Source organism: Anopheles darlingi, chromosome 2, assembly GCF_943734745.1.
Source record: "Anopheles darlingi chromosome 2, idAnoDarlMG_H_01, whole genome shotgun sequence".
Classification (NCBI taxonomy): Eukaryota; Metazoa; Arthropoda; class Insecta; order Diptera; family Culicidae; genus Anopheles; species Anopheles darlingi.
Window position 1 is genome coordinate 37,271,903 of NC_064874.1, and position 24,236 is coordinate 37,296,138.

At 47.9% G+C, this 24,236-nt stretch overlaps 3 protein-coding genes across 3 annotated transcripts in view; 2 read left to right on the forward strand and 1 right to left on the reverse strand.

Annotated features, from left to right (window-relative positions):
- The window catches only part of LOC125948523 (uncharacterized), a 345,242-nt gene that overhangs the window by 120,714 nt on the left and 200,292 nt on the right, over positions 1-24,236 (reverse strand). The gene's annotated exons all lie outside the window — the stretch shown is intronic.
- Positions 8,896-11,123, forward strand: LOC125948596 (CLIP domain-containing serine protease B9-like). The gene is made up of 4 exons (XM_049674821.1): positions 8,896-9,208; positions 9,688-10,180; positions 10,275-10,564; positions 10,667-11,123. Exons 1-4 carry the CDS (start codon positions 9,115-9,117, stop codon positions 10,963-10,965), a joined length of 1,176 nt encoding a protein of 391 aa, XP_049530778.1. The 5' UTR covers positions 8,896-9,114; the 3' UTR covers positions 10,966-11,123.
- Positions 11,375-18,917, forward strand: LOC125959212 (uncharacterized). Its single transcript, XM_049692024.1, has 10 exons — positions 11,375-12,021; positions 12,094-12,380; positions 12,457-12,748; positions 15,614-15,734; positions 15,950-16,112; positions 16,298-16,520; positions 17,600-17,766; positions 17,857-17,968; positions 18,055-18,347; positions 18,430-18,917. Exons 1-10 carry the CDS (start codon positions 11,501-11,503, stop codon positions 18,756-18,758), a joined length of 2,508 nt encoding a protein of 835 aa, XP_049547981.1. The 5' UTR covers positions 11,375-11,500; the 3' UTR covers positions 18,759-18,917.

Here is a 24,236-nt window from a genome sequence, read left to right on the forward strand (position 1 = left end):
GGGTTTTTGGCTGCAGGGCTCCGGTGAAGGCGATGCGTTATGTAATTGGAGTGCCCCGAGGAGGTGTTCTTACTGCTGCTGCTGCTGATGTTCTTTTCTGTTTTCGAACCACCTGGAGCCGTGGCTTCGGTTGAAAAAGGGGTAAGTAGGACTGTGCTGAAGCATTTTTGTTATGTTTTGTGTGTGTGTTTTTTTTTGGCAAACGCCTTTAATGACTGCTTAAAGGATACTCGCTTTTTATGCGTTTCCGGAAATTGGAACAGGAAGGCGATTCGTCACAGTGTGAATCAGTTGCAAGAAGATGACAGGAGTGGCGAAAGTACTGCAGTGGCGCTTGGTCCGTAGCTACATGAAACAAGTTCTCGATTTAAAGTGTCATTATTGCAGTTTCTTATTTATGTCGGTAGTATTTTTTCCAATTTTCAAAATTATAATCCAAATGCTATCTTGAGTTACGCTATTTGTACACATATTTAGAGTTTAAACAGCTTTATCATAGTTGAATAGCTGGTTTATATTTTGTTGCAAAAATTGATTGCTATCCTATAGGTATTTGGATTTGACAATTGAGGTCTAACTACTAAAAAAACGAAGCTTAAAGCAAGTATTGTCACTCGTTAGCTACCTAAACTTTTTTTACATATTGAGGAACGAACGAGTCATATGTTTATTACATCTTCTTCATATCCTTCGCCATATCCTGACCTTACTCGGTGTTGTTAAACATGTTTATACTTAAACAAAAGAAATCCTATTCTACGTTGCTTACGTTGTCATACTAGCTGTTAAACACATTTTCATTAAAAAATTTACAAACAAATTTTAGTGAGTCATGTAGTTTATAGTCATATCGCAATAATTCCTTCGAATTCATAAAAATAAGGTCTGTTTTAAAAAAAATGATAGTTATTCTGTAAACACCATACACAATTGGCACTCTTTTATGTTTCGACGAGTTCTTTTTCTTTTCTGAAAGGAATAATCTATCAATTGATTGAAACAACTTGAATAAACACAAACACATCTAATGCATGCACTAAAAGATGCGCAAAATCGTCAAACGTCATGAACAAATTAGTATCGAGACATTGAATGTAACAAACCGATATCTCAAATCATGCACCATCATCGACATCACATGTATCGTCATCAACATCGATAGAGATGTTAATTATTTGCGTAAGAATTAACCCAAATTTCCCCGAAACCCGAAAACCCCGATCAAACACATCGAAAAAGGGTAGAGGGAAACACAATTCCCCCTCACCTTCCTGTGCTGACCTAATTCTGACCCTTCCTTCTAGAAAGCCTGCCCTGTCCGTGTACGTCACTCCGCCCTTGCCTTCCGCTCGCTCCACATCTCCACCACTACCGGAAACAGGTCCAACTTCCGTCCTTTTATCCGTATCGCCTGGAAGGCAATCCGCCTTCCCGAAAACCACAACCACTCTCTCGATCCACCAAACCCTTCGGCGAGTGGCGAAATCGCCGAATTGACCAGATCCTGAGCAAAGGCGGTGTGTGCGTGTGTGTGTGTGTGTGCATGTTTGGCCAACGGTTTGTCGGAAATGTGCGGATATTTTTATGATTTATTCCAAATGCAAACGGGAAATGGACCAAGTTTCCGGGCGAGAAAGCCCTTACTTCTGGGCCTGCTGGTGGTGGTCTCGTCCGGTTGCTGACCGTGCTGCAGGAAGTCAGGAAGCGGCACAGTTGGCACAGTTCATGGCGGAGAGCGAAAATTAATGTTTTATTTCCCCACGCACTTGGCGGCCTTCGTCCTCAAGACACGCTGTGTCCGCGTCTGGTTTTGGGCAAGCGACAATCCATTGCTACTTTTATATCTCTTTCTAGGCCTTTTGTGATTATACTCCATGATGCTGATGATGATGATGATGATGATGATGATGATGCTGATGATGATGATACGCACTCGAAATAACGCCAGCGTGACCCCGCCCCCGGGGTACTGCTGCTGCTGCCCGATGAAGAGATGCAAACAATCAACAAGATCATCGATTTCGAACCGGCCACTAGGGTGATGGCAGCATCGCCCCCGGGGCCCTGCGCCCTGCACCCTGTGAAAAACAGGGGGCCAGCCCGGCCAATGCCAAATGACCCTGGCGTGTCGTAATTTATTCAAAGTTCACCATAAATAAACCGGTTCGGGGATCGGGTATCCTTAAATCCTGGGCTCGGGGAATGAAGTTGTTCCTTGCGCTTCTTGAGTCCTTAAGCGCTCCGGAGGCTGTTTTCGCTTATCGTTTATTTATTCGCTAGAGACTCTTTAGGCCATAAATGTGGAACCGAGCTGGCGGCGACAGTTTTCCCCAGCATCACTACCACCACGTATGCGTGTGTGTGTTCGGTTGGAGTGCGTTCGAGGAAAACTCCTTAGCCGATGGTTACGGGGAGATGCGGGATTTTATCGCTTTTTTATGCGTCGTATGCAGATTAAGAACGTGTTGCGTTAAATTTTGCGGTCCCCGGCCTGTTTGGAGCATTGTTTTGTTGGGAGAGGGTCAGAGGAAGTAGATACGGCGGAAGATGCTTCTATTCTAATAGTCAGCTAGATGATGAGCACTTCTTGGTGGACCGAGGCCACGGAGCAGGGTAAGGCTATACAGCCCCCGGGTGTGTTTACTTAATCGGACTTGAGAGAATACTTTTCTTTGGGCCACTAGAGACCAAGGTTCGGGTTCGGGTTTAGTCGGTAAACAAAGTAAATTGTTAATGCTATCTAATGCTCGAAAGTATAGAGCAACATGTATGATTAGGAATAGGATTTAGCGCCGATTAAGATCGTATCAGCTGGTTTTATACTAGGTTTTATGTTACTGAACAATTTGTAGTACACTCACCTCAACCTACAGTCCACAAAGAATAAAAGCATTAAGTTGTGTTCCAGCCCAAAACGCACACTGTTTTCTGCACGACTCTTGGCGATCGATTCCATTAAAAGGCGTAGAAATTACACCATTTCGGTTACACCACACCGCGCCACGATCGTTCGTTTTGCAACATTTGCAAAATACCCCTAAAGGTATGCTATCCGATGTGCTCGCGCTACAGTAGAGTCCGCGTCCCGTCCCCAACCGTTTGGGGGGTTGTCGGTATGGATTCCCGCAAACGAAATGTCCACTGTCCTAGTACAGAACACACACACACACACGTGTACACGCACTTTGAAAAATCCTATCAGCACGCTTGTTTTTATCACTCAGCACCATCACTCACGATTCCCGCCACACCTTCCGGTGGTGCATGCAGCAGACCCCCCCCCCCCCCTTCCCAAGAGACTACGACGGCGACGGCGACGATGACGGCGAACCCTCGCCCACCCTCGGCCAGCTCGCTTCCTGCTGGGAGTTTTATATCTACTTTGGTTATGCTACATTTGTAGTAAATCTCATAAAATCCGGCCCCGGGTTGTGTGCCGTGGTGGCCGTGGTAGCCCTAACCACAACCACCGCATCGCACATCATGTCCCCACGCCGGCCTGACCCCCCTCCGGTACGCTCCCTAGACGATTTCCATGTTAAGTTTCCCCCAGTGGCCGAATTGTCGATTCCGGCGCTGCTGCTACTTCTGTGGTGTGTGTGTGTGTGTTTGTCTATGTATGGCCCCAAAAAGGCTGAACCACCCACCGAGTCGGCCGGACAGTATCGAAGTGGTTTTTTTTCCCTCCCAGCGACGCTTCCTTTGTTGCTTTGTCCAACCGGAAGGATCCACCAGTCGAACCAGTGAGTGCCCCGAAAAAGAAACAGAGGAAGAAGCAGAAAAAACGAGGGAATCCAAAACGTTGACCCAAACCCCTGGTACTCCGGGTACGCCGGGTCTTTTATATTTATTTATTGTTATTGCTGATCCCGTGCTGGTGGAAAACAAGAAATCTCATTCATTTAGCCCCGCAGGGAGTGGACCTGGGAGTGGACTGGGCCGTAGGCCTACGGCTGGGCTGGAGGTCAAACGTGCTGGTGCCATTACAGGGAGAGGGTCGGTCGGTCGGTCGGTCGGTCTCTGATTTGCTGCACTTGGGTGTCCCCGGTGTCAATCCTTTAGCCATAATTTAAGGGCAGGAAATGGACGAAAGGAAAATGCCCGTTTGTTTGCTGCATTCCTTGAGGCGAATTCGAGACAGAGGCTCTTGGCTGTGAGTAAGACAGTGAGATGATCCTTCGATTGAAGATGCACGTCACATACCACACCTCCTAAGGCGTGCGACTGTGTATGTGTGTGTAAGTGGATTAAATCTTTTACTTTGCTCCTCTTTCCACGAGACAAAGAGAAGGTTCTGCGCCGCTCGGAGTCATAATTTTAATTATTTTTCCAATTACTGCTAAATATTTAACGAGTCAATTCATGCCGGGCACGCATCATCTGCAGCATCCCCCACCCACCAAACCCCTTTTCCACGCAGCCTAACCCTTTCTTCCGTTCCGTTCCGGTCGTACCCAGGTGTTGCGCCGCACGGGAAGAGAGGGCGCTGAGGCTGAGGGGATGGAAAGGAACGGAAAGAAGAAAAAAAAACCCTGAAAAAAAAAACATGTTGGAAACGAGAAAAGATTTCCTAATTTGTGATGCCTTGATTCTCCTTCTCCACCCATTTGGCCCATCTAATTTGCCGTTCTTGTTCGCCAGAACCAGTGGCGGCCGCGGACATTGTTGCACGCCGCAGCCTACTAATGAATGATACATTGTGCTGTCAGCTATCCACCATCCACCACCAGCAGCAGCAGCACCACCAGAGTCAATGAGTTCCGTGCGGGCTCATCCCTGTGGTCGGTAACAATGGCCAACCTGGGCCGGTTCTGGGGAGGAAAAACACGGAAAACGCGACTACCGCCCACCGTTTTCCTGCGCCTTTAGCGAGATGGATTTTTTTTCTTGTCGTTTCTTTCCCATTACCAGCTACCGGCCTGCTGAGTTTGCTGAGCCAAGCTGCTTTCAATCCCTTCAGCAGCTTCATTGCCCCGGGGGCCGGAAGAAGAAGAGAGGGGAGAAATAAAAAAACGAAAACTGAAACAATTAACTTCTTGCCGTGGCGTGTCTGTCCGCCACGCGTTCAACCCTTTCCCCGCTGGTGGCTTGGTGCAGGGCAGAATGGTCGCCATATTTTTGATACTGTGTTGTCATAAATTTGCTTTCGGGAACCTAAAAACCCAAAAAAAACGAAAACCCATAACAAGTACAAACGGAGCTGAAGCTGTGTGCACGGCGTGGAAATTGTGACAACGCTCGGCTCCATGGGCGCACTTCATTACGGGCTGTTGGGCTGTGGCCGGCGAGAACTTTAATTACCAGAAGCGAGCACAAACGCGGTGGCGTGGCAATGAATTACCATCCGTGGAAACGCGCGTACGCATTCGAATGAAAGTGACAGTTTTGCTGATTTGCGCGGATGCTAATCACTGGAACGGGGACGAACCATGCGTTCAATCCGTTTGGCTTCCCGTAAGCTGCGTGAGATTTGTGCGATAATGATGCCAAATCGGAGCGGACTTCGGGTCGTATTTTGTGGTTCTAGGAACGATTGGACGGGTTTTTAATAATTTGTCACGGGACTATGAAACATTTCAATCGGTTAGTGAAATCGCTGGGTTATTAATCGCTTAAACCTCTCCTGGCAAGTGCAGCAGCGGCATTGGGCAGTTTTCGCTCGTTCCAGATGGAAAAGAAACATAACAATTGATTCGCTTTTCCTTTTTCGAACACAAGGACATTGAAGCTAATGGTTAAGAATAATGAGAGCGCTTACCTACTCGTATAAGTAAGCCAGCAGCATGAACGATATAGCGTTTAAGTGGATGCTGATTAATCTTCTTCAACCCTTTTTTGGGAGGGTGTACATTCTATCCACTTGCCCACCGTCCCTGGTAGGTCATGTGAATATTACAACTACAAATACAGTTGTGAAAGAGTCTCAGCATCCCTTGTATTCATTCGTACCCCTCGCACAATTCTGCTACCGACGCTAGAGGATGCTACGGACCCCATTTCCCACGCGACGGACACGACAAGTGTATGGTCGATCCACGATTTCAACAATAGGGACAACAGGATATGCATAAATCCACCAGGGAGATGGCGGAGCGATGTTCGAGTATCGATTCAAATTCCTCGCCAGTAGATTCACGCTCAGACGTAGTATAAATGCTGTTCTACGTTCATCTTCTTTTCCACGCACTCACTCCATGATGGCATTAATATGTTTGGATTATACAACTAAGCTAGCTGGCCACTTGGCGAGAGGCGAGATTGATGAGGTTTGCGACGTTATACGGCAGCGGATACATTGGACACAAGCAGCAAAGGATGAGAGCACCATTGTTGAAAACACTTTGCATAATTGTTATGTATCCATAGTCTCTGCACGCATAGTGCCGCGTGTGCTCTCTCGAGAAGATTTGAATTTCACGGGAAAAGTGATTCCCTGTGTGGTTTAATTAATTTACCGTTTCAGTTGAAGGAATGCAGGTATCAGATAACAAATTTCAAACAAATACCTTCCATGGCATGTTCGAAGTGGCACTTCTATGAGAAAGCAATAAACAGTTGTTAATAAATGTTACTTCAAGTGATAGTCTTGTTAAAGCTATTGCCTTACGCTCCGCCGCTGAACTTTGCATGGTGTACAGTGTTTTAGAGAAGTACACGCGCTCCAAATAGTATAAAACACTATATTAAACGGTTTTATGATAGTGCTGAATACTTCACCGTTTTCTTGCTACGATCGTGCCTACCTAGATCCCTCTTGGTGGAACCGTCTTTTCTTAATTTGCACGGTCTTCACGGTCCATTTCGGGTAGGCATCTGGTATTTACGTCATATGCAGTAACACAATCGTTTGGGTTATACCAAACCGTCCAATCAAATAACGTCATCGAAGTTATCTACACTCACTCTTTGTGGTGTGTGCCACACAAAATGCTTTGAAATGTAAAATCTAAACAAAAAAAAACTCAACCCCAACCCCAAGGAGAATGATAACGGAGACCAGCCGGGGGGTTTTGTGGGTGCGCGGTCCACATTTTTTCTGATTGTTTTTTTTAAACGTGTTTTACCAAGCAAAATATATAGAGAAGAAATGAATTAGATGCACCGTTAAACACTGATTTATGCAGGGGATTAAAGGGAACCACCATAAATCATTGATTTTTCCTTGAGGGTAGATTATTTAAGGTACATTCGCAATTCGTTTCCCAATTAATTCCCCAGGAAACTTAATGAGAAACCAAAGCCAAGTAGAAAAAAGTGTTAACATTTCTTAGCTAATTACAAAGTAATGAAATTGCACTGTCAGCATGTTGCAGGAAACAGAAAACCTTAGGTTCGCGTTGCCCCATTTGGGGATTTCACATTCAGATAGCTTGGTAATGATAAGAATACCGCAAAAAGGATCTAGAATTACTCTTTGTTGGCAATTGAAAATTCCAATTTTTTTGGACAGTAATCACAATGCTTTGCTTGAGCTGTAAAAACCAAATAATTCCAGCTGAAAGATTACCTACACAGCTGTAATAAACCCAGTAGCGGAAAGCTGATCATGACACTGAGCATTCATTGATTAGAAAACATAAATACAAAAAAGCACAACTTGCAGATAAGTTTATTTATTCAATGATATTGGTAAACTATGCTTAGTGCTGGTTGTAATCATTGGTGAGTCATCAGTTAGATATGAAAAAAGAAATGCAATGATTGGTGGTACTATAAATGTTTTGGGCTATAGTGCCTTCGTTGAGGCAGTAAATCGTCGAAATTATGAATGAAATTATTTCTCTGGATGCAGCGGGTAAGATCCCATTGGAGGATCACATTTACATTTAATGACAAGGGAATCCGTTGGGATGCTTTCCTCTAACAATTTTAGCAAAAACGTTCGATGTAGTTAATCCAATAATGGTTAGCAAACAGAGACTCACTGTGGGCACCGAATCGATTTATTATTGCGATAATGCATGACCTTTTCTTTGATCTCACTTGCCTTAACTATACTGTCATTGAATCCAATTGGGTTAGATGGATGCGATTTGCTGCATTTCCTTTTGTTGTATGACATATTATTGTAAATACACATTCTTTCCAGTTGAATGTTCGGCACGTTATCGATACTTATGGATTGGCAGTACCGTAGTGTAAAGCATTACTTCAAATGGTCAAAGGGAGATGCAACATGTGGGCGGGAGTTTAAAGACGCAATGTCAACGCTCTTTGTCTTGTCGTTTATTTTTTACACCAACAACGTGTTTTATTAACATCGATGACACGGCTATTCACGGTAAACGCATGAAGACGCTAAAACCCACACTCAAAGCCAGACGGGACCATCAGTAAGCCAATCGCTTTTTTATACCACTTAGCTTGCGTTAGTCACGTTGAGCGAGTGTTTACACGCTTCACAAAATGCCTTCTGTTGTTGGGCATGTAAACCACAAGCATTGTTTACTTGGCACTACCGAGCTACCGGCCTGCATTGCATCGAGACCGGTTCCTACATCGGGCATCTTCGCCATGTAGCGGTCGCAAATAGAGTGATCGTGCGAATACATGAATGCATAAAGCAGTAAAGATCCCCCGGCTGCTCAAAAACTTGTTCTCGACCGAGATCATGAACCTTTCGACTGACGAGGCGAGTGGCCAGCGTTAGACACCGAGGCAGGTAGGTGGTCCGATGGGGGGGGGTCCACTTCAAGCGAGCACCAAGTGTTTCCATACTTTTAGGACTGGAATGGTTCCAACGGAACGGCCACACACACTCGCTTTGCAGACAAACACAAACGGCATCGACATCAAATCAAACCAAAAAACCGGTATTGTTGTGGTGTGCGGTACAGATTCGACGGATTGCGTGCCTCCATCAAGGCTTACGAGAACGCATTTTGAGTTCCCGATCGTCAGTAGCCTATCGGCGCCCGTTCGAGTCGGATCCTTCTTAGTAATCGAACAAAGTATTCCTCGTACGACGGGTTCTGCCGTTCACGCACCGCTGCGCTATCGCGGCAAGGACGAACCGGCAACAGCGCCGTCGATCACCTTCCTCTGATCACTGTGCGACCTACCAAGGACAACCGTGAACCGTCGCACAGCACGGTTCGTACCGGAAGAGGTAGCATGTTTGCACAAAACAGACGCAACAACGGTCTGCAGATACCGGCGGTGCTTGCTTTACTATTACTGTGCATTGGAGTATCCCATCAACAGCAAGGTAAGTACGGTGTTGACGGTGTTTTGCTGTAGAAAGTTAGTTCTTTCTTTCTACATGATTTGAATTAAATTTGCACAGCTGATACACTCTGGCTGTCCGAAATGATTTTTGATTTGCTATTTTGCCCACTCGAGACCGCACGCACACATCCCAAGCGGCGTTCAAGCGTCGTAAATGCCTTCATTCTAACCGGTTCCATACTGCTGCTGGTGTGGTTGGAATCCCCAGTGCTGGTCGCTGGTCTCATTGCTTATCAACCGGTTATCTGTGCGTATGTGTGAGGGGTGGCCCGTATGATGCAATGTCTGACGGAAGATCAAGGACAAACAAATGATCTCGTGGTTGGGCTGATCAACGGCGCCGTTCGAAGGTTTGCGCCACGTACGATCGAAGCAACGGCCCAGACAAGGTCGTCACGGCGAGTAGAGCTTCTCCCAATTAAATGATAACGTCATTTCCCTTCCTACTTTTGCTTCCAGGATGTACAACTCCACGACAACTGCGAGGAAACTGCGTTTCGATTTACGGTTGCGAATCCATACTGAGCTTCTTCAACGGGCGCATCCTGACTCCGGAAGATCGCGTTTTCTTGCAAAGCTCTCAGTGTGCACCAACTAATCCCACCGGTCGACAACCGTTCGTCTGTTGTCCAACGAATGGGGAGCAACCAGACGTGACCGTTCCCGTGACTACTCCAGTGCCGACCGGAAATCGTGTTGGGAATAGCGGGGAGCTGGTCGGTGGACTGCTGCCTAATCCGAAGAAGAACGAATGTGGCGTTAGTATTGGAATGCGCATCTACGGTGGAGAGAACGCGGACATTGATGAGTTTCCCTGGCTAGCGTTGATGCAGTACGAGAATCGACGTGGTGAACGAAAGTACAGCTGCGGTGGATCGCTTATCAATAAGCGTTATGTCCTCACGGCCGCTCACTGCGTCATTGGTGAGGTCGAGCGCAAGGAGGGTAAACTGTAAGTAGTACACTCTACTGGTGGGGCACCTCTACAACAGATTGTCTACCATGCTTAATGTTTACACATTGTTCTTCGGTGGTCCTGTTGATAGCGTTGGAGTGCGGTTAGGCGAGTACAACACGGATTCGGAAATTGACTGCGTACAGGAAGAGGACGAGCAGATCTGTGCCGATCCACCGATCGATACGGGAATCGAGAAGGTCCTTCCGCATCCCCAGTACGATGAACCCTCGCATTCAAACGATATTGCGCTCGTACGACTCGATAAGACAATCGTTTTCTCGGATTTCGTACAACCGGTTTGCCTGCCACTGTCCGACTTTCGCCCTTCTCGCACTGATGATGTAAACTTTGTGACCGGATTCGGTCGCACGCTCAAAGGTAAGCGCTAGCGCCATAGACACAACCCCAAGGAGCTCCCAAGGAGCTGACCTTCTTGCGTGTCGAGTGACATCTTTGAATTTGGCATTTCTTCTCTTCCAGGGAAGCGAAGCGCAATCAAACAAAAGCTCGGCATCAAGGTGTACGATCACGACCGGTGTAGAGAAAAATATGCGACGCAGAAGGCGGTGATAACGACGAATCAAATCTGCGCTGGCGGCGAATTCGCCAAGGACTCGTGTCACGGAGACTCAGGAGGACCGCTGATGAAGCTGCAGAGGGTCTGGTACTTGGAGGGTGTCGTATCGTATGGAAATCGTTGTGGTCTCGAGGATTGGCCCGGTATCTACACTCATGTGCCAGCCTTTATGCCATGGGTACGGAGTAATATAGTGGCGTGAGACGCACTATCGTGACGAGATATTTTATACAAATAATGACAGTGAACGATCAAACACAAACGTCTGTTTGTTATGTTAGGCCTAGGATGTAGGGATATTTGAAACTGAAATCCTACTAATTTGGAGCGTTTTAAATAAACAATCGTTGACTCATACAATGGATGCGCCGTGATGATTCAGTTGTGGATGGCATTGGCTTTGGGAACCAATGCATGTTCCATCGGTTTGTTTTGCAAAATCGATTCCATTCGATTCACTTCCTTATCAACTCGTCCTACAGCCTGCAGTTCGAAATGGTTGTATAAGTGAAGTCTCAGAGAGATACCGATAATGAAGCCGATCGGTGACGGTCACGATGATCACAAAACATCACCACCACACTATAACCGGGTGCGGTTGTTTCGCTGCTGAAACCAGTTGTCTCACAGTCCTGCCTTGAACACGTTCGGTATAGTAGCGGATCCAACTGGAATTGTTGCCGCGCGTTGTGATCTACACGCGTCAGTAACCCGTTGTACCTCAAGCAGACAGGATCATGGGTTTCATCGTTTGGTTTGCTGTGGTAGGTCTGTTTAGTGCTCAGTGGTACGGTGGTGCCGTTGCCCAGGGAAGCTGCCGTACGCCCGATCATCGTGATGGCGTCTGTATTCCGGTGAAGGATTGCAAAAGTATTCAGGAGAACTTCTTCACCTCCGATCGGGTGCTTACTGGTGACGAGATCGACTATCTGAACCAGCTGCGCTGCCAGTCAACGGCGACGGTGACAATATGCTGCGCCGATAACGTTGTCACGCTGAACCGAAACGTCACCACTCCTGAGACAGACGATTTGCCAAGCCTGAAGAAATTCGAATGTGGGCTGGAACCGCTTGTTTCGAAGATCGTTGGAGGAAGCGAAACGGCTCTGGACGAGTTTCCGTGGTATGCGCTGCTCCAGTACGAATCGAAGAAGGGCATCCGGGAGTTCAAGTGTGGTGGATCGTTAATCAATCAACGTTACGTGCTTACGGCGGCCCATTGTCTCGCAAACAAGCGACTGGACGATGGCGAGCGGCTGTAAGTCTTGTGTTGCAGAAACAGCGTCGCCGGAAAACCGAAATGTTTCTATTTTGTTTTGCTTATCAACAGGGTAAACGTGCGGCTTGGAGATCACGACACTGCAAACGACATAGACTGCAGCGAAGACTTCTGTGCCGATCCCGTGCAGGACTTTGGCTTCGAGCGGCTCATCATCCACGAGCTGTACGAGAAGAATGGCAAAACACAGCATAACGATATCGCACTGATCCGCCTAGATCGAGATGTTACGATGAGCAACTACGTTTCCCCTGTGTGCCTTCCAGCGGCAGACTTTACGCCGACGACCAGCAACACCAACGTAACGGTCGTCGGATTTGGACACACGGGAAGAAGAAGTAAACACGATCAAGTGTACTTTCTATAAACTTACTAATGTGCGTGCTTTCTTATTGTGTTTTTTGTTTTGTGTAGAGCATAGTGGCGTCAAGTTGAAGGCATCTTTCCCGGTGTTCGATCAGCAGGAGTGCGACCGGAAGTGGTCGACTGTACCAATCATAGGGCAGCAGCTGTGTGCCGGTGGAATTTTTGGTATCGATAGCTGCACCGGAGATTCCGGCGGACCGTTGATGACGCAACGATTGCTTTGGGTGCAGGAGGGTATCGTTTCGTACGGCAACCAGTGTGCCCTCGAGGGTTGGCCCGGCATCTACACACGAGTTGCAGCGTATATGGACTGGATTAAGCAGCAGATACGGGCAGGTTAGCAAGTGGTCCAGTGCCAACGTGTCACGTGTCATCACCAACTGCACGGATACAAAATTACCTCAATGTTGCCAGCAGTTAGCATTCCAGTTACAAAATCCAGCAACAAAAGTATGCTTTAGTTTGAACGTTCCTTCGAAGTCCAAGCAGTCGATGCAATATCGAAACGAAATACATCAACAATCGTCTCCCCACTACATGTTGGATTTGATTTTTATTCAAATACACAAAGATCCCCAACTGACCAAACATGCTGTACGCTGTTGTTATTGGTGCAACCCCAAGGGGATGAAATCGTTCTTCAACGGCTGAGTAATGAAGTAGGAATTTGACGCAATCAGTTGCTTGTACAGATATCTTTTAACCCTTCGGTTGGGCACAAATTAACTTCAATTTTAATTATTGTAGCGCTATAACACCAACAATAGCAGAAATGTAAGTAACACATTATGCAGTCCTTTATGTACAATTTCAGCTGTACATTATTTCTCATACTGATGAAAAATGGTTCGTACAATGCTATATTCATAACATATGAGTAAATCATACACTTATTTTAATTTAAAAGACTTAAAGCGGGGTTTAGGTTAACCCCAGGAGACAAATGTAGCAAGTGAGAGCTCTGCCGGACGAAGAAGGCTCCGCGACAATTTAGATTCATATACCCTGTTGTTGATTTAGTATTCGGGAATATCATTTTACTGAAAATGCTCTATATTGCAACATTTTTAAAAAATAATCTTATAATTTGCGCATTTTTCACGCAATTTTCAATTAGAGATTTATGATTGTTCCCCCTCCGGATAAAGTAACCGAGGTTCATAATAATTTTGCACAGCTCACATATTGTTTTCTAAAAATTATATGAATGCGACAAAACAATTGACAACGCGGATAATGAAAAAAGGTTTTTTTGGGTTTTTTTCTGTATCCGTAAAAAATCTGTATCATCATCCTTGCGCTTTAACATCTACAACATCAATTTATACGAATGGTATGATATGGCGAAAGGGTTTGCAGTCTAGGTCACCATGGTCAGCATCACTAGTATCAATTGTGTGGGTTGTGCATAAGCCTTTTGACGATGCAAAACAGTTTTATTTAAAGAAATAATTAATTTCATTGAAACGATTACAGAAAAATACCACCATTTTTGGATTTTAATGCTTGCTATGCGACGTACTCGGTAGAGAATGACCATACGATGGGGTGTCAATGATATTGTGTTCCTTGTTTTTATTGTTTTATAATGCATATTGTTTTGATTTTGAAACAAAAACACGTTGCCAAGACCCTTAAATTAGTTCTTGTGCACTATTTTTGTCATAAAACTGATAAAAACGATGGAACAATCACTTAACTATGCAATGCACATGAACTGGGTACCCGGGTACCCGGGTGCCCAACCGAGGGTTAGCGAATCAATTGTAACACCGATAGTGAGGCCATAATACATTTCAGTGTGCCTGAATGTGCCATATGCTCTGCGTCGTTAACCACTGCATGAAGGTTTTTCGTTGTGATAAAACTCTGGCACTCTGATTCACTCACGTGGAGTTAAAACTTTAATAAAACACTCCTCAGCTCGGCTACTCTGCCTCTCTGTTGCTGGCCAAGCAAATGGAGAACATTTTGCGTTTTACCCTTTCCCGGCTTCGGTACTGGTTGCCCGCTACCCTGAGCCATTCGGCCTTACGATACACACTTACCGGCTCGAAAAAAAAAACCCCATTATAAATGTTGAAAGAAATTTCTGGAAGATCATCACAAAAAAAAGCAGTCTTTATGAACATTCCACAACGACATCGTCTTCACCTACATGGTTAGAGGACGCGAGGAACGCTTCCTGTGTATAGCACGAGTGAAACCAGTTTGACCGGCATGTGCCAAAAATAGTTATCGCTGCTATATTTAGTAGCACGAATTTGTCTGCCATGCAGGTTTTAGTTCGCATAAATTTGCATCGTTAATGATTTTGATTTATTGGCCCAGCTGTCCCGCGTCGCGCGAGCCACGTCTTGCACCGTTTATTTGCTCACCAGATAAGAGCACGCCAAGAGGGAAATTTTCCCCTGGAATCCAGCAATCGATCACGTTGCAGCACGATAGTGATGTTAGGTTAAAGGTTCATTAAGCACGCAAAAACTACATACAAACCCACGAGTGTGGTCTCCGTTATAGCATAACGCACTTGACCTCAGCAGTAGATCAGATACTGCGTACTCCTAGCGCCTAGCGGGGAAATTCCTACATCCACACGAAAATTCCCGGACGAAGATCAGGTCTACGACGGGGGGTCAGCGACGTGCCCTGTGGACTGTCGGACCCGCTTCACAGACAGCCGCTGCTATGCTGTACTTTCCAGCCGGATGCTACGCGACATGATGCGGGTTGGGCTGGAGGCTTGGGTGTAATTGGGTGAGCTACGGAGCATAGACACACGGCGACACACGAATCGGCACACCATCGGCGAAGGTACACGTTTCTTCGCGTCGTCGTCGCCACCGCCGCCGCCGCCACCGCCGCCGTCACCACCATCAACATTAGCTGCTGTCCCAAAACATTCCGCTTCGGATCCAGATCTTTGAGTTCCCGTGGCGTTGTGGTGGCTGTGTGCGTGTGCTACCGCACGTACCGTTATCATTACCGTGGCGTGAAGCAGACACTCGTCGTAGAGGGTCAGAGAAAAGAGGGGGGAGGGAAGAGAGGAGATTTTCCACCCCCCAAAAGAAGATGTAGCACAGCGTACCTGCTGTCTATTTATTTGGATAAAACATAATTTGGGGCAGACGGCAAGGTCGGACGAGAACGAGAACGAACGAAGTGTAACCCCCACACCGGCGCTGCTGATCGCAGATCAACGTAGCTCGGGTGGATCCATATCATCCCCATCATCCACCGATCACCACTCACCACGAACACAGACGAAGCAACCGGACGAGATCGGTTCGATGATCGCCGCGGCTTCGCAGGAGAACTCGCGATCGGTGCTTGTGCTGCTGCGGCGTGCTGACCAGCTGTTGTGTGTGATGGCAACTCACCAACCGGCCCCAGTGATGGTCGTCGTAGTCGTCGTCGTGTTGGGTGTTGATTATGTTGATGAAACCCTCCCCCATTGAGGCGCGTTGCTCCCGTTTGCGAGATCTTGCGCAAAGAAGCGGCGGGTGCTTTATCAGCTACTCGCGCCCGTTCGCCGTTCTAGTCGGTCGCGAGTAGTGCTCTGAACAGGATCATTATGGCGAGTGCCGCAGCCGTACGATCGTGTTTCGCGTCGCTGCTCCTCTGCTGGTGTGTAACGCTCGTCGTGTTGTCGTGCATACCATGTGGAATTGCCGGTGCTCCAGCGGGCGAGGCCGAATCGTCGGGTAAGCCAAGCCAAGGGGGGGGGGTCGATTGAATTCCCAACCAACCCTTTCGGGGCTACAGCATCCGAACCATTTCCGGTCTGCAGGTTGCAAACGCGGACGGGGGTTCGGGTGTTCACGACCGCGATAGCGACCAGCTCAACGATCTTCTCTCTCTCTCTCTGTGTTTCTCACCCTCGGAATAGCAGAAGAGCGGCCAGTCTGGGAAGCGAACCAAGTGTGCACCATACCGCACGAAGACAGCGCCGGTGAGTGCCGCCCGTCGGTTGACTGCGATGCGTACACCAAAATCAACGACGTGTCCAGCGCGGCATCGGTCGAAAGGATCAGCTTCATCAAGCAGATCCAGTGCAACCGCACGGACAACGTACCGTACGTTTGCTGTCCCCGTGGTAGCACCTCCTACGTGTGAGTATTGTAGCGTTGAGCTTTGAGGCCAAATGCCACGCCACATTCCGGTGATGTACAGCCCGGGCACCAGCTCGAAACGGGGGAAGTTCCGAGCGCAGGCAGGCACGGGTACAGATGGTTAGCTGGAGGCGTGAAGTACCTTTTTCGCCGAGTGACGCACGAAGCACGCAGCGGCAAGACAGATGCGGCCGGTCTTTCGACGGTGTAATTAACCGTCCGCAACGTGACGGCCCGTGGCCGGGTACTTTTTGATGCCCACCAAAAGGCCAATTCCACCGCCCGGTCCGGTGTGGGATGCATCAAGTGGGAACAACACGCGCGCAACCATCAACCCGCTTTCACGCCCATCTTGGGCTCGGGCTAGGCGAAGCAGTAGTCGTTGCAGGCAGGAGTCTGACGACCATGGTTGGTGCTAATAGTGTGTGGCTTCTAAGAACAAGTCACGATAGCCACGATACGATTGCGTAATGACGCACAACTGCTGGTGAGGAGCAAGAACGAGAGAACAGTGGAAACACTGGTAGTGAATCATCCGACGTATGCCCCCGGCCTACTCGGACACACCCTTGCGATTCCTTTGCAAGCCGCGAGCCGTCAACCGCTTGTGACGCATGTCCGTTGTTCCTTCTCTTGCGGTACTCTTGTTGAACCTTTGCCACCGCTAATGAGGGACGCAAAGAACCCGCCCGGTGCTATTGGTGCATTTGGTAGTCAAATGGGTGGCGAACAGACAATGCTTTCACTGTTCTTGATGACGCAAATGCGTGAGACAACTTTGGTAACGAGCGAAATTGCATATGAATCGCATTACAACATACAGCTTGACCTGTATACGACCTACACGCTGGCGTCCGCCATCATCGCGCTACGCTTGTAATTCGGAGAAGTCGCACAGAAGTTCAACAAAAAACAAAACTCCACATTGTTGATTACCGAGTGACCGCGATTCGTCTACCGTGGGCTGATAAGCGGTTGATTATGGAGCGGATGACCGGTTGACCGGGAAGCGAAGGATCATCACAGGGCCCAGTGGAAGTCGTTTGAAATTTTTCTCACTCGACCCTTTTCCCTTCCAGGCAACCGTTTATGAACGAAACCATGAGCCACAAGAACCGGGTTGCTAGCCGGTTAGCGTTCGATCTCGATACCTGCGGTCTGCAGTCGTACATGGCGAAGATACGCGGTGGTACGCTGGCCGAAATCGACGAGTTCCCGTGGATGGCGATGCTACTGTATGAGCGTGGTAAGCAAATTCCATTGATCCGTGTGTGTGTGCGCGCGTCTCCAAGGCCCTCTCTTCTCACTATCGTCGTTTGTCTGCCTTTCGGAATAGAGAATCAACCTTTGACGCAGGCCTGCGGGGGATCACTGATAAGCCGCACGTTCATCCTGACAGCAGCCCACTGCGTGACCGGCCGAAATGTGGAGAACAGCAATGGGAAGCTGTAGGTACCGGGTATCTGATGGTAGAATAGTCACACAGCCGCAGACTAATATATCCTTGTTCCTTTTCTGTTGTAACGATCGGCAGAAAGTACGTGCGGTTACGGGAGTACAACGTGCACACGGATCCGGACTGTGTGGTCGAAAACGATGTGAAGGACTGTTCGGAGGATAAGCTCGATCTGCCGCCAAAGGAGATCATCGTACATTCGGACTACAATCCGAGCACGCAACGCAATGACATCGCACTCATCCGCATCGAGCAGACACCGCCGTACTCGGACTTTCTGCGGGCAATCTGTCTACCGGACAGGAACGTCGATAGTCTCGTTGTGCCGGGCCAGAAACTCAGCGTGTCCGGTTGGGGCCGGACAGACATGTGTAAGTGATGTCCATGCAGTGATTATTATTCGGTTACTAACGTAATTTATTTCCTTTGTTTCCTCGTTTTTTTTGCCCGCAGTTAAGGAAAAGCTTGGACCGAATGCGCTCAGTCCGATCAAGCTGAAGCTTAGCCTGCCCTACATGGAGCGAGACCGGTGCACCAAAACGTTCCGACCGTGGAACTATATGCTGACGGAGGGTCAGCTGTGTGCCGGTGGGGAGAAGGCCAAGGATACGTGCGCCGGTGACAGTGGATCGCCGCTGATGAACTTCGACATGAAGAAGGGCCAGTGGTTCATTAGCGGTATCGTGAGCATCGGTGTGCGTAATTGTGGCGTCGAGGGGTTGCCGGGTGTGTACACGAACGTGTACCACTATCTGCCCTGGATACGGCAGTACGTTCAGTGAACGTGGCGACCGTAACGTGGCATCGTCAGGCATCGTCGAAGTCGTTCAGCGTCAGGGTTAGTCCTAGGTAGGCTAGCGTGTAGCGTGGTTCACCTTTTTTTTTTAGTGTAATATTCTTTTTAGGTAAAATGGGAAATATATATTTACATATACATAAGTGCTACGTATCTAATCGAGCGGCATCAGCACGGCGTCCGTAAGGAGTGTCTGGGAGTATGTTCAACAACATCAACCTACATCTCGGCTCGGTTTTGCTTTCATTCCACTGTCCCGAAACAAAGTCCTTGAATCGAAGTACCACAACTTCTACCCTCTAGCCATTAGTCGGGCTTGTCGGCGTACATCCCGTGGTGCGTCCTGTAACGGCATGCCGAGCGAACCTTGCGCAACCACACCACAAACCTTCACACAGCATCGTCGTCCTTGCGAGGCCGATCAAAAGCAAGGCTCGAAGGCGACCAGTGCCACCAACCAACAGCTGCTCCTGAAACGGTACAAGGTCCTGACCTAGGGGCGCTGCGTGAGTGCAAGAAGTGTGAGTGCGTGTGCGTATGCGTTGTTGTGCCAGGGCAGGAGCATGATCAGGGTCAAACCCTGGGCCAAACGCCACCCGGTGCGTATCCTTGCGTTATCCGGTGCGCTATCCTTGCCAGTGCATTAAGTGCGACCAGCGAAAGTAGGTTAGATGCTGGCAGGCAGCACTGCAATGGGTCCCCGGGCGAGCAAACAGCTGGAACGCGGCGTACCAATTTGAGGCACAATGTTTTTCCCATGATTTATACGATTCCTCGCCATGGTAAAGGAAGGAGTTATGGAGTTAATCGTGTGGCTGCTTATTTCCAAAGCAAACGGCCGTTAGTTGTGAAGAATAAAACCATTTAATATCTGAATTTGATGGAGCTATTAAAACTGATTCAAAACTTAACAACCCCAATGTTTTTTAACAACCCCCAAGCATCCTCACATGGAATCATGCTCATGATTCCATGCGATCCAGGATTGTTAGAGTTGCACGTTTAGTTTCATAACCTTTTGTATATCGATTACTGTTTCGAGAAATATTTGAATTGCCATTTGTAGTTCTGTTAAGCATGATATCAATTGTCACTTACATTCTAGATAAATCAATCTAGACACAACCATTGACCATTGAGGAGCAACAAATTAAAGGAAGTTAAATTCAATGTCAAGTAACCCCAAGTCGATTATTAATGTACCTCATTTTATCTACACTGTTTCAAGTATGTGTCGACAAATCTCAAAAATGTTCGTAACGACAACGAATATATCTGTTCCTATCGAATCGAATGTATCGGATCCATGTTACATGGTTTGTACATTCCAACATCATGACACTAAAAACCAACAAAAAAGATTTAATCCAGCCTCAATGTAAACGGAAAGACACGGTACAAATCCTGGTTGCTACTCAACGGAATGGCCAACTACCTAGCCCAGCCCGGCACAGTATCAAGTATCTCCCACTCACCACCACCCCGGAGACCAGCCATCCAAAAACCGATGTCCAAACATTTCGGCCACCGTCGTCGTACCGACAAATTGTAAACACAGTCCCGATCCCGGAGCGAACCCCTCCGATTGTCTATTTTTCAATTTCAATCAAAGCGCCCTGTCCCAACATTTCTTCTCGTTTCTACAACCTTTCTGCGGGATTCCCCCGCCCCGACCAACACTGCTGCCTACTATGCTGTCTGTGCTCCCGTTGACCGTTTCGTTTCTGTAAATCTTCTCCGCAGTCGCAGTAATGTGCGCGTCGCTGATGTGCTGAAGCAGGCATCTTCATCAGCATGATTACTGACGGCCAAGTCTGGTAACCACTGACCGGCAACCCGGTAACGCAACAGCATGTCTTGACCAACAGCCCCGGCCACCGGTCACCGGCTTCGCATTCAGTTCAGTTGTCCCCGTTACCATGGGTACGGTTGACTGGAGTTTATCGATTCTCGTCAACCGGAATGGATGAATGAATGGATTGGGTGAACCGGATCGCCTCTTTCCGCCCAGGGAGGGGGTGTAAGGAAACTCCCGCACCGACCGACCGTCTACTGGATGGCGTCTCTTGAGAAGCAATCGTCTCAACATAAACACACTGCAGCATGCGCGAGGATGCGAGGAGCGGAATGGTGGGGACACCGAGGACATCGTCAAGGAAAGTAAATTAATCTAGATGAAACCTTTTGCGATGCGTCCTCGCCTCCCTCCTAGGTCACCTATCCATTTGAGATGGACATTCACACACACACATACGCACAGACACAAGATATCCCTCGGAACCGGGAGCCCAAGGAAATGGGAAATGGAAACGACGTGAAAAACGGAGCAAAATAGAACTGTAATTATGTGTCCCACGTGGAAACGACGTCGACATAGCATGGCCGAACCACCTGCGGGATAGGCCTGGACACAGGGGGGCATACAGCACCCCGCACCCACCATCGCTTATGCTGTCCGCACCCGGACAATGCCCCGGGGGAGTATGTCACTACATCGTTTTTCCAATCAATTTCTCACGATTAGCAACGAACCACCACCGGAACCGGGCGGTACCACCCTCCACCAGTGCATGGGTCCTTTTTGTTATATTCCTTCTTTTTCTTCTTTTTTTATTGTTGTTGTTGTTTCCATTCCGTTCCCCGCACGCAACCATTCGTTGTAGAAGCGCTCTCCATCATTATGTTTCATTTGCTGGAAATTGATAATGAATTAGATGACGTACCCGGGAGCGTGAGTGAGGCTCGCAGGCGGTAAAAAAGCGTGCCAGAGTCCGTGGTCACGTGTCCCTGGGTAAGGTTGAAGTGGACCTGCCAGAATTCCCAACGCACAGTGGGATCGACGGTTGTGATTTGAAGAAGCGTCACTTGAGCCATCATTCTGTTCGGTCAGACGGTCCGCCGGTTTCCTTTATTTCTCCAAACCCCCCCAAGCCCAGGCACCTTGTTGCCCTCCTTTTGGGTCGAGCGGCCTGACGATAACGATATGATTCACGTTTATCCGGGTATCGCATCCGAGGCGCTAGGAAGCGAAACCGGATTATAGAAGTTGCGCTAAGTGAGTTAGCAACAACTACTGCTTCGCTGGATCTTCCATTCAGCATCCCAATTAGCACCGAGATCATCGGTTGGCTTCGTTAACTTTCACCGGCAACGTGGGCGTGAGACCGCCGGTGTGAAGATTCTGAGGTTCCCGACTAAACTTTGCCACGACTTTTCGTTCGCCGACTGACCGGCTGCTTGCCGTCCGGTTGGCTTACCACCGGACGTACCGTCGTTAAATAGAAAATTTGATAAATTTAATTACAACAATAATCCTCTCACATTTCACGATGCGAGTTGCCAAAGCGCCAAGGCAGCATCCCGGACAGCGGTCGGTCTTGGCCTCCCGGGGAAGTGCTTCACGTTCTGCGCGTCCTGAAAGGTTAAAGGTTTGGCGCAGAAAAAAGGATCAAATTACGGCTAACGAGACAACGGTCGCGACGTGGCTCGAGCGAGCACCACGAGATCTTCTCTCCTGGCTGGCCAGCGTGGTGTTGATCAGCTTCGGCACTTCGGAAAGGGTCACACCGAGGGTTCGCCCGTCCGTCACATCTTTCAGGGACCGGTGCCTGAGGAGCACGTGTAAGGGATGGGAAGTGAAGAAAGAAAAAAACGAAAGGTATTCCTTGGGGGGGAGAGTACGACGCACGACGGACACGCACCCGGGACATATGAGGAATATCCGGTTCGATGGTGGCGATGGTTCGCTTTTGTTTGCATTTTAAAATGTGGCCAACCGATCCTATCCGGTCCGATGGTTACCAGGACGACGCTACACGGCTGCCAATGGCTAGCGTCCGAGAGGATATCTTTTCGAGCGAGTGTCCTACCGGCGATAACGAGATCGGAGAGTGCGATGTGGCATGGCACACATGGACAGGACGAAGCGGTGGTGCCATGGTAACGTACGCATAAATTATTCCCTCCATCCCAGAAACCGAGCTGGAGTTTATAAATTGAAAAATATTATTATGATTGAATCTTAGACGTTCGCCTTTTGCGTCCTCACGTCGCGTTGGTTCGGAAACTGGATCAGCGGCTGACGGGCCCTGGTCCTAGGTCGATTGGCCATCAGAGCCCCGGAATCCCAAAGGGATGCTGTGCTTCGCAAACAACGCAAGAGCGCGAAAAGCGTTCCAGCGATTACCGTCCCCTTGGCCCGGCCAGTGGCCATTTGGATTAGAAGGGGATCGGTTTTAGAAAGATTAAATCGATAACGACAACCCTCGAGTAAGATGGGAACTGACGTGAATACTGACCAAGCAAACAGTTGACCATCGCTGAGGAAGCTGGAAGCTCGCGAGCTAATGCTCTGACCCTGTTTGATGGTAAACCCTGCTAGCCGGTACCCTTCGAGCGTGACGAGTATCTCCTGTTGCGCTTATCCCGCGGTGTGGCGCAATGCTCCGCGAGGTTGGAAAAATAAATAAAAAAAATGAACCGCTTGGTGTGGAAAAACAGAGCATGATTTTCCGCGATTTCTTTACATGATTGGAAGGCCCGGTGCGTGATGAGCGTTGTTTTTACAGATGCTGGCTGGTAATCGGCAGATGCCGGGACGGTTCAAACACCGAGCACAGCACGTGATCACGAGTAACGGCATCCGGTGGTTGCTTTCGCAATTGCTGTTTTCAACGACTGGCCGATCGGTTCCTTTTGAGTGTTCATATGTACTGGCTGTCATTAACAGCAGATTACGAAGCTATTGCCAAACGAAGGTGGAGCGACGGCAGGGAGGGCCCCGAAAATCCGGAATTGAGATAGGCCGCCCCCAAATCGCGTCCAGTCGGGATGCTGCATGCTTTTAATTTAATCCATTCATAACCCTTGGATGTTTAGAGCAGATTTATGAAGGAGAATTTAATACACAAGAGATGGACAAGCTAAGAGCGATCGGAATTGCTCAACTGCTGACTTTATGGAGTGCAACAATTGTAGAGGGTTTGCAATCAAATATCGATTATGCGATTTTTAGAGCCAATGTTTTGTGTCTTTGTCATATTGTTTTCGTTAGAAATTGTCTGACTCGTATCACGAATTGTTTAAATATCACAAAATTGTGCAATGCTTTGGTACGTGAACCGTCGATCAACTGTAAAATAAACGAGTTGTATTAAGTTTTTCTCTACATTTACATTTTATTCTCTACATGTAAATTGATAGTTATAGTTAAGTATAATAATCGGGATAATAATATTAACTCACAATAATACCGAAATAAAGTAATGTAATGTAAAATCTAAATTGAACAAACAGAATTAATTGTTTTAGTAAGTAATTTAATTTTGTTTTTTTAGATTACATTTGGCTTACTAGAAACCCTGATTCACGCCACACTTCATAACTGAGCGTCACGGTTACAAAACGGTTCTTACTGCCAAATGGCTCACCAAGGGTTAATTACACGTTTCGTTCTGCATCGTTT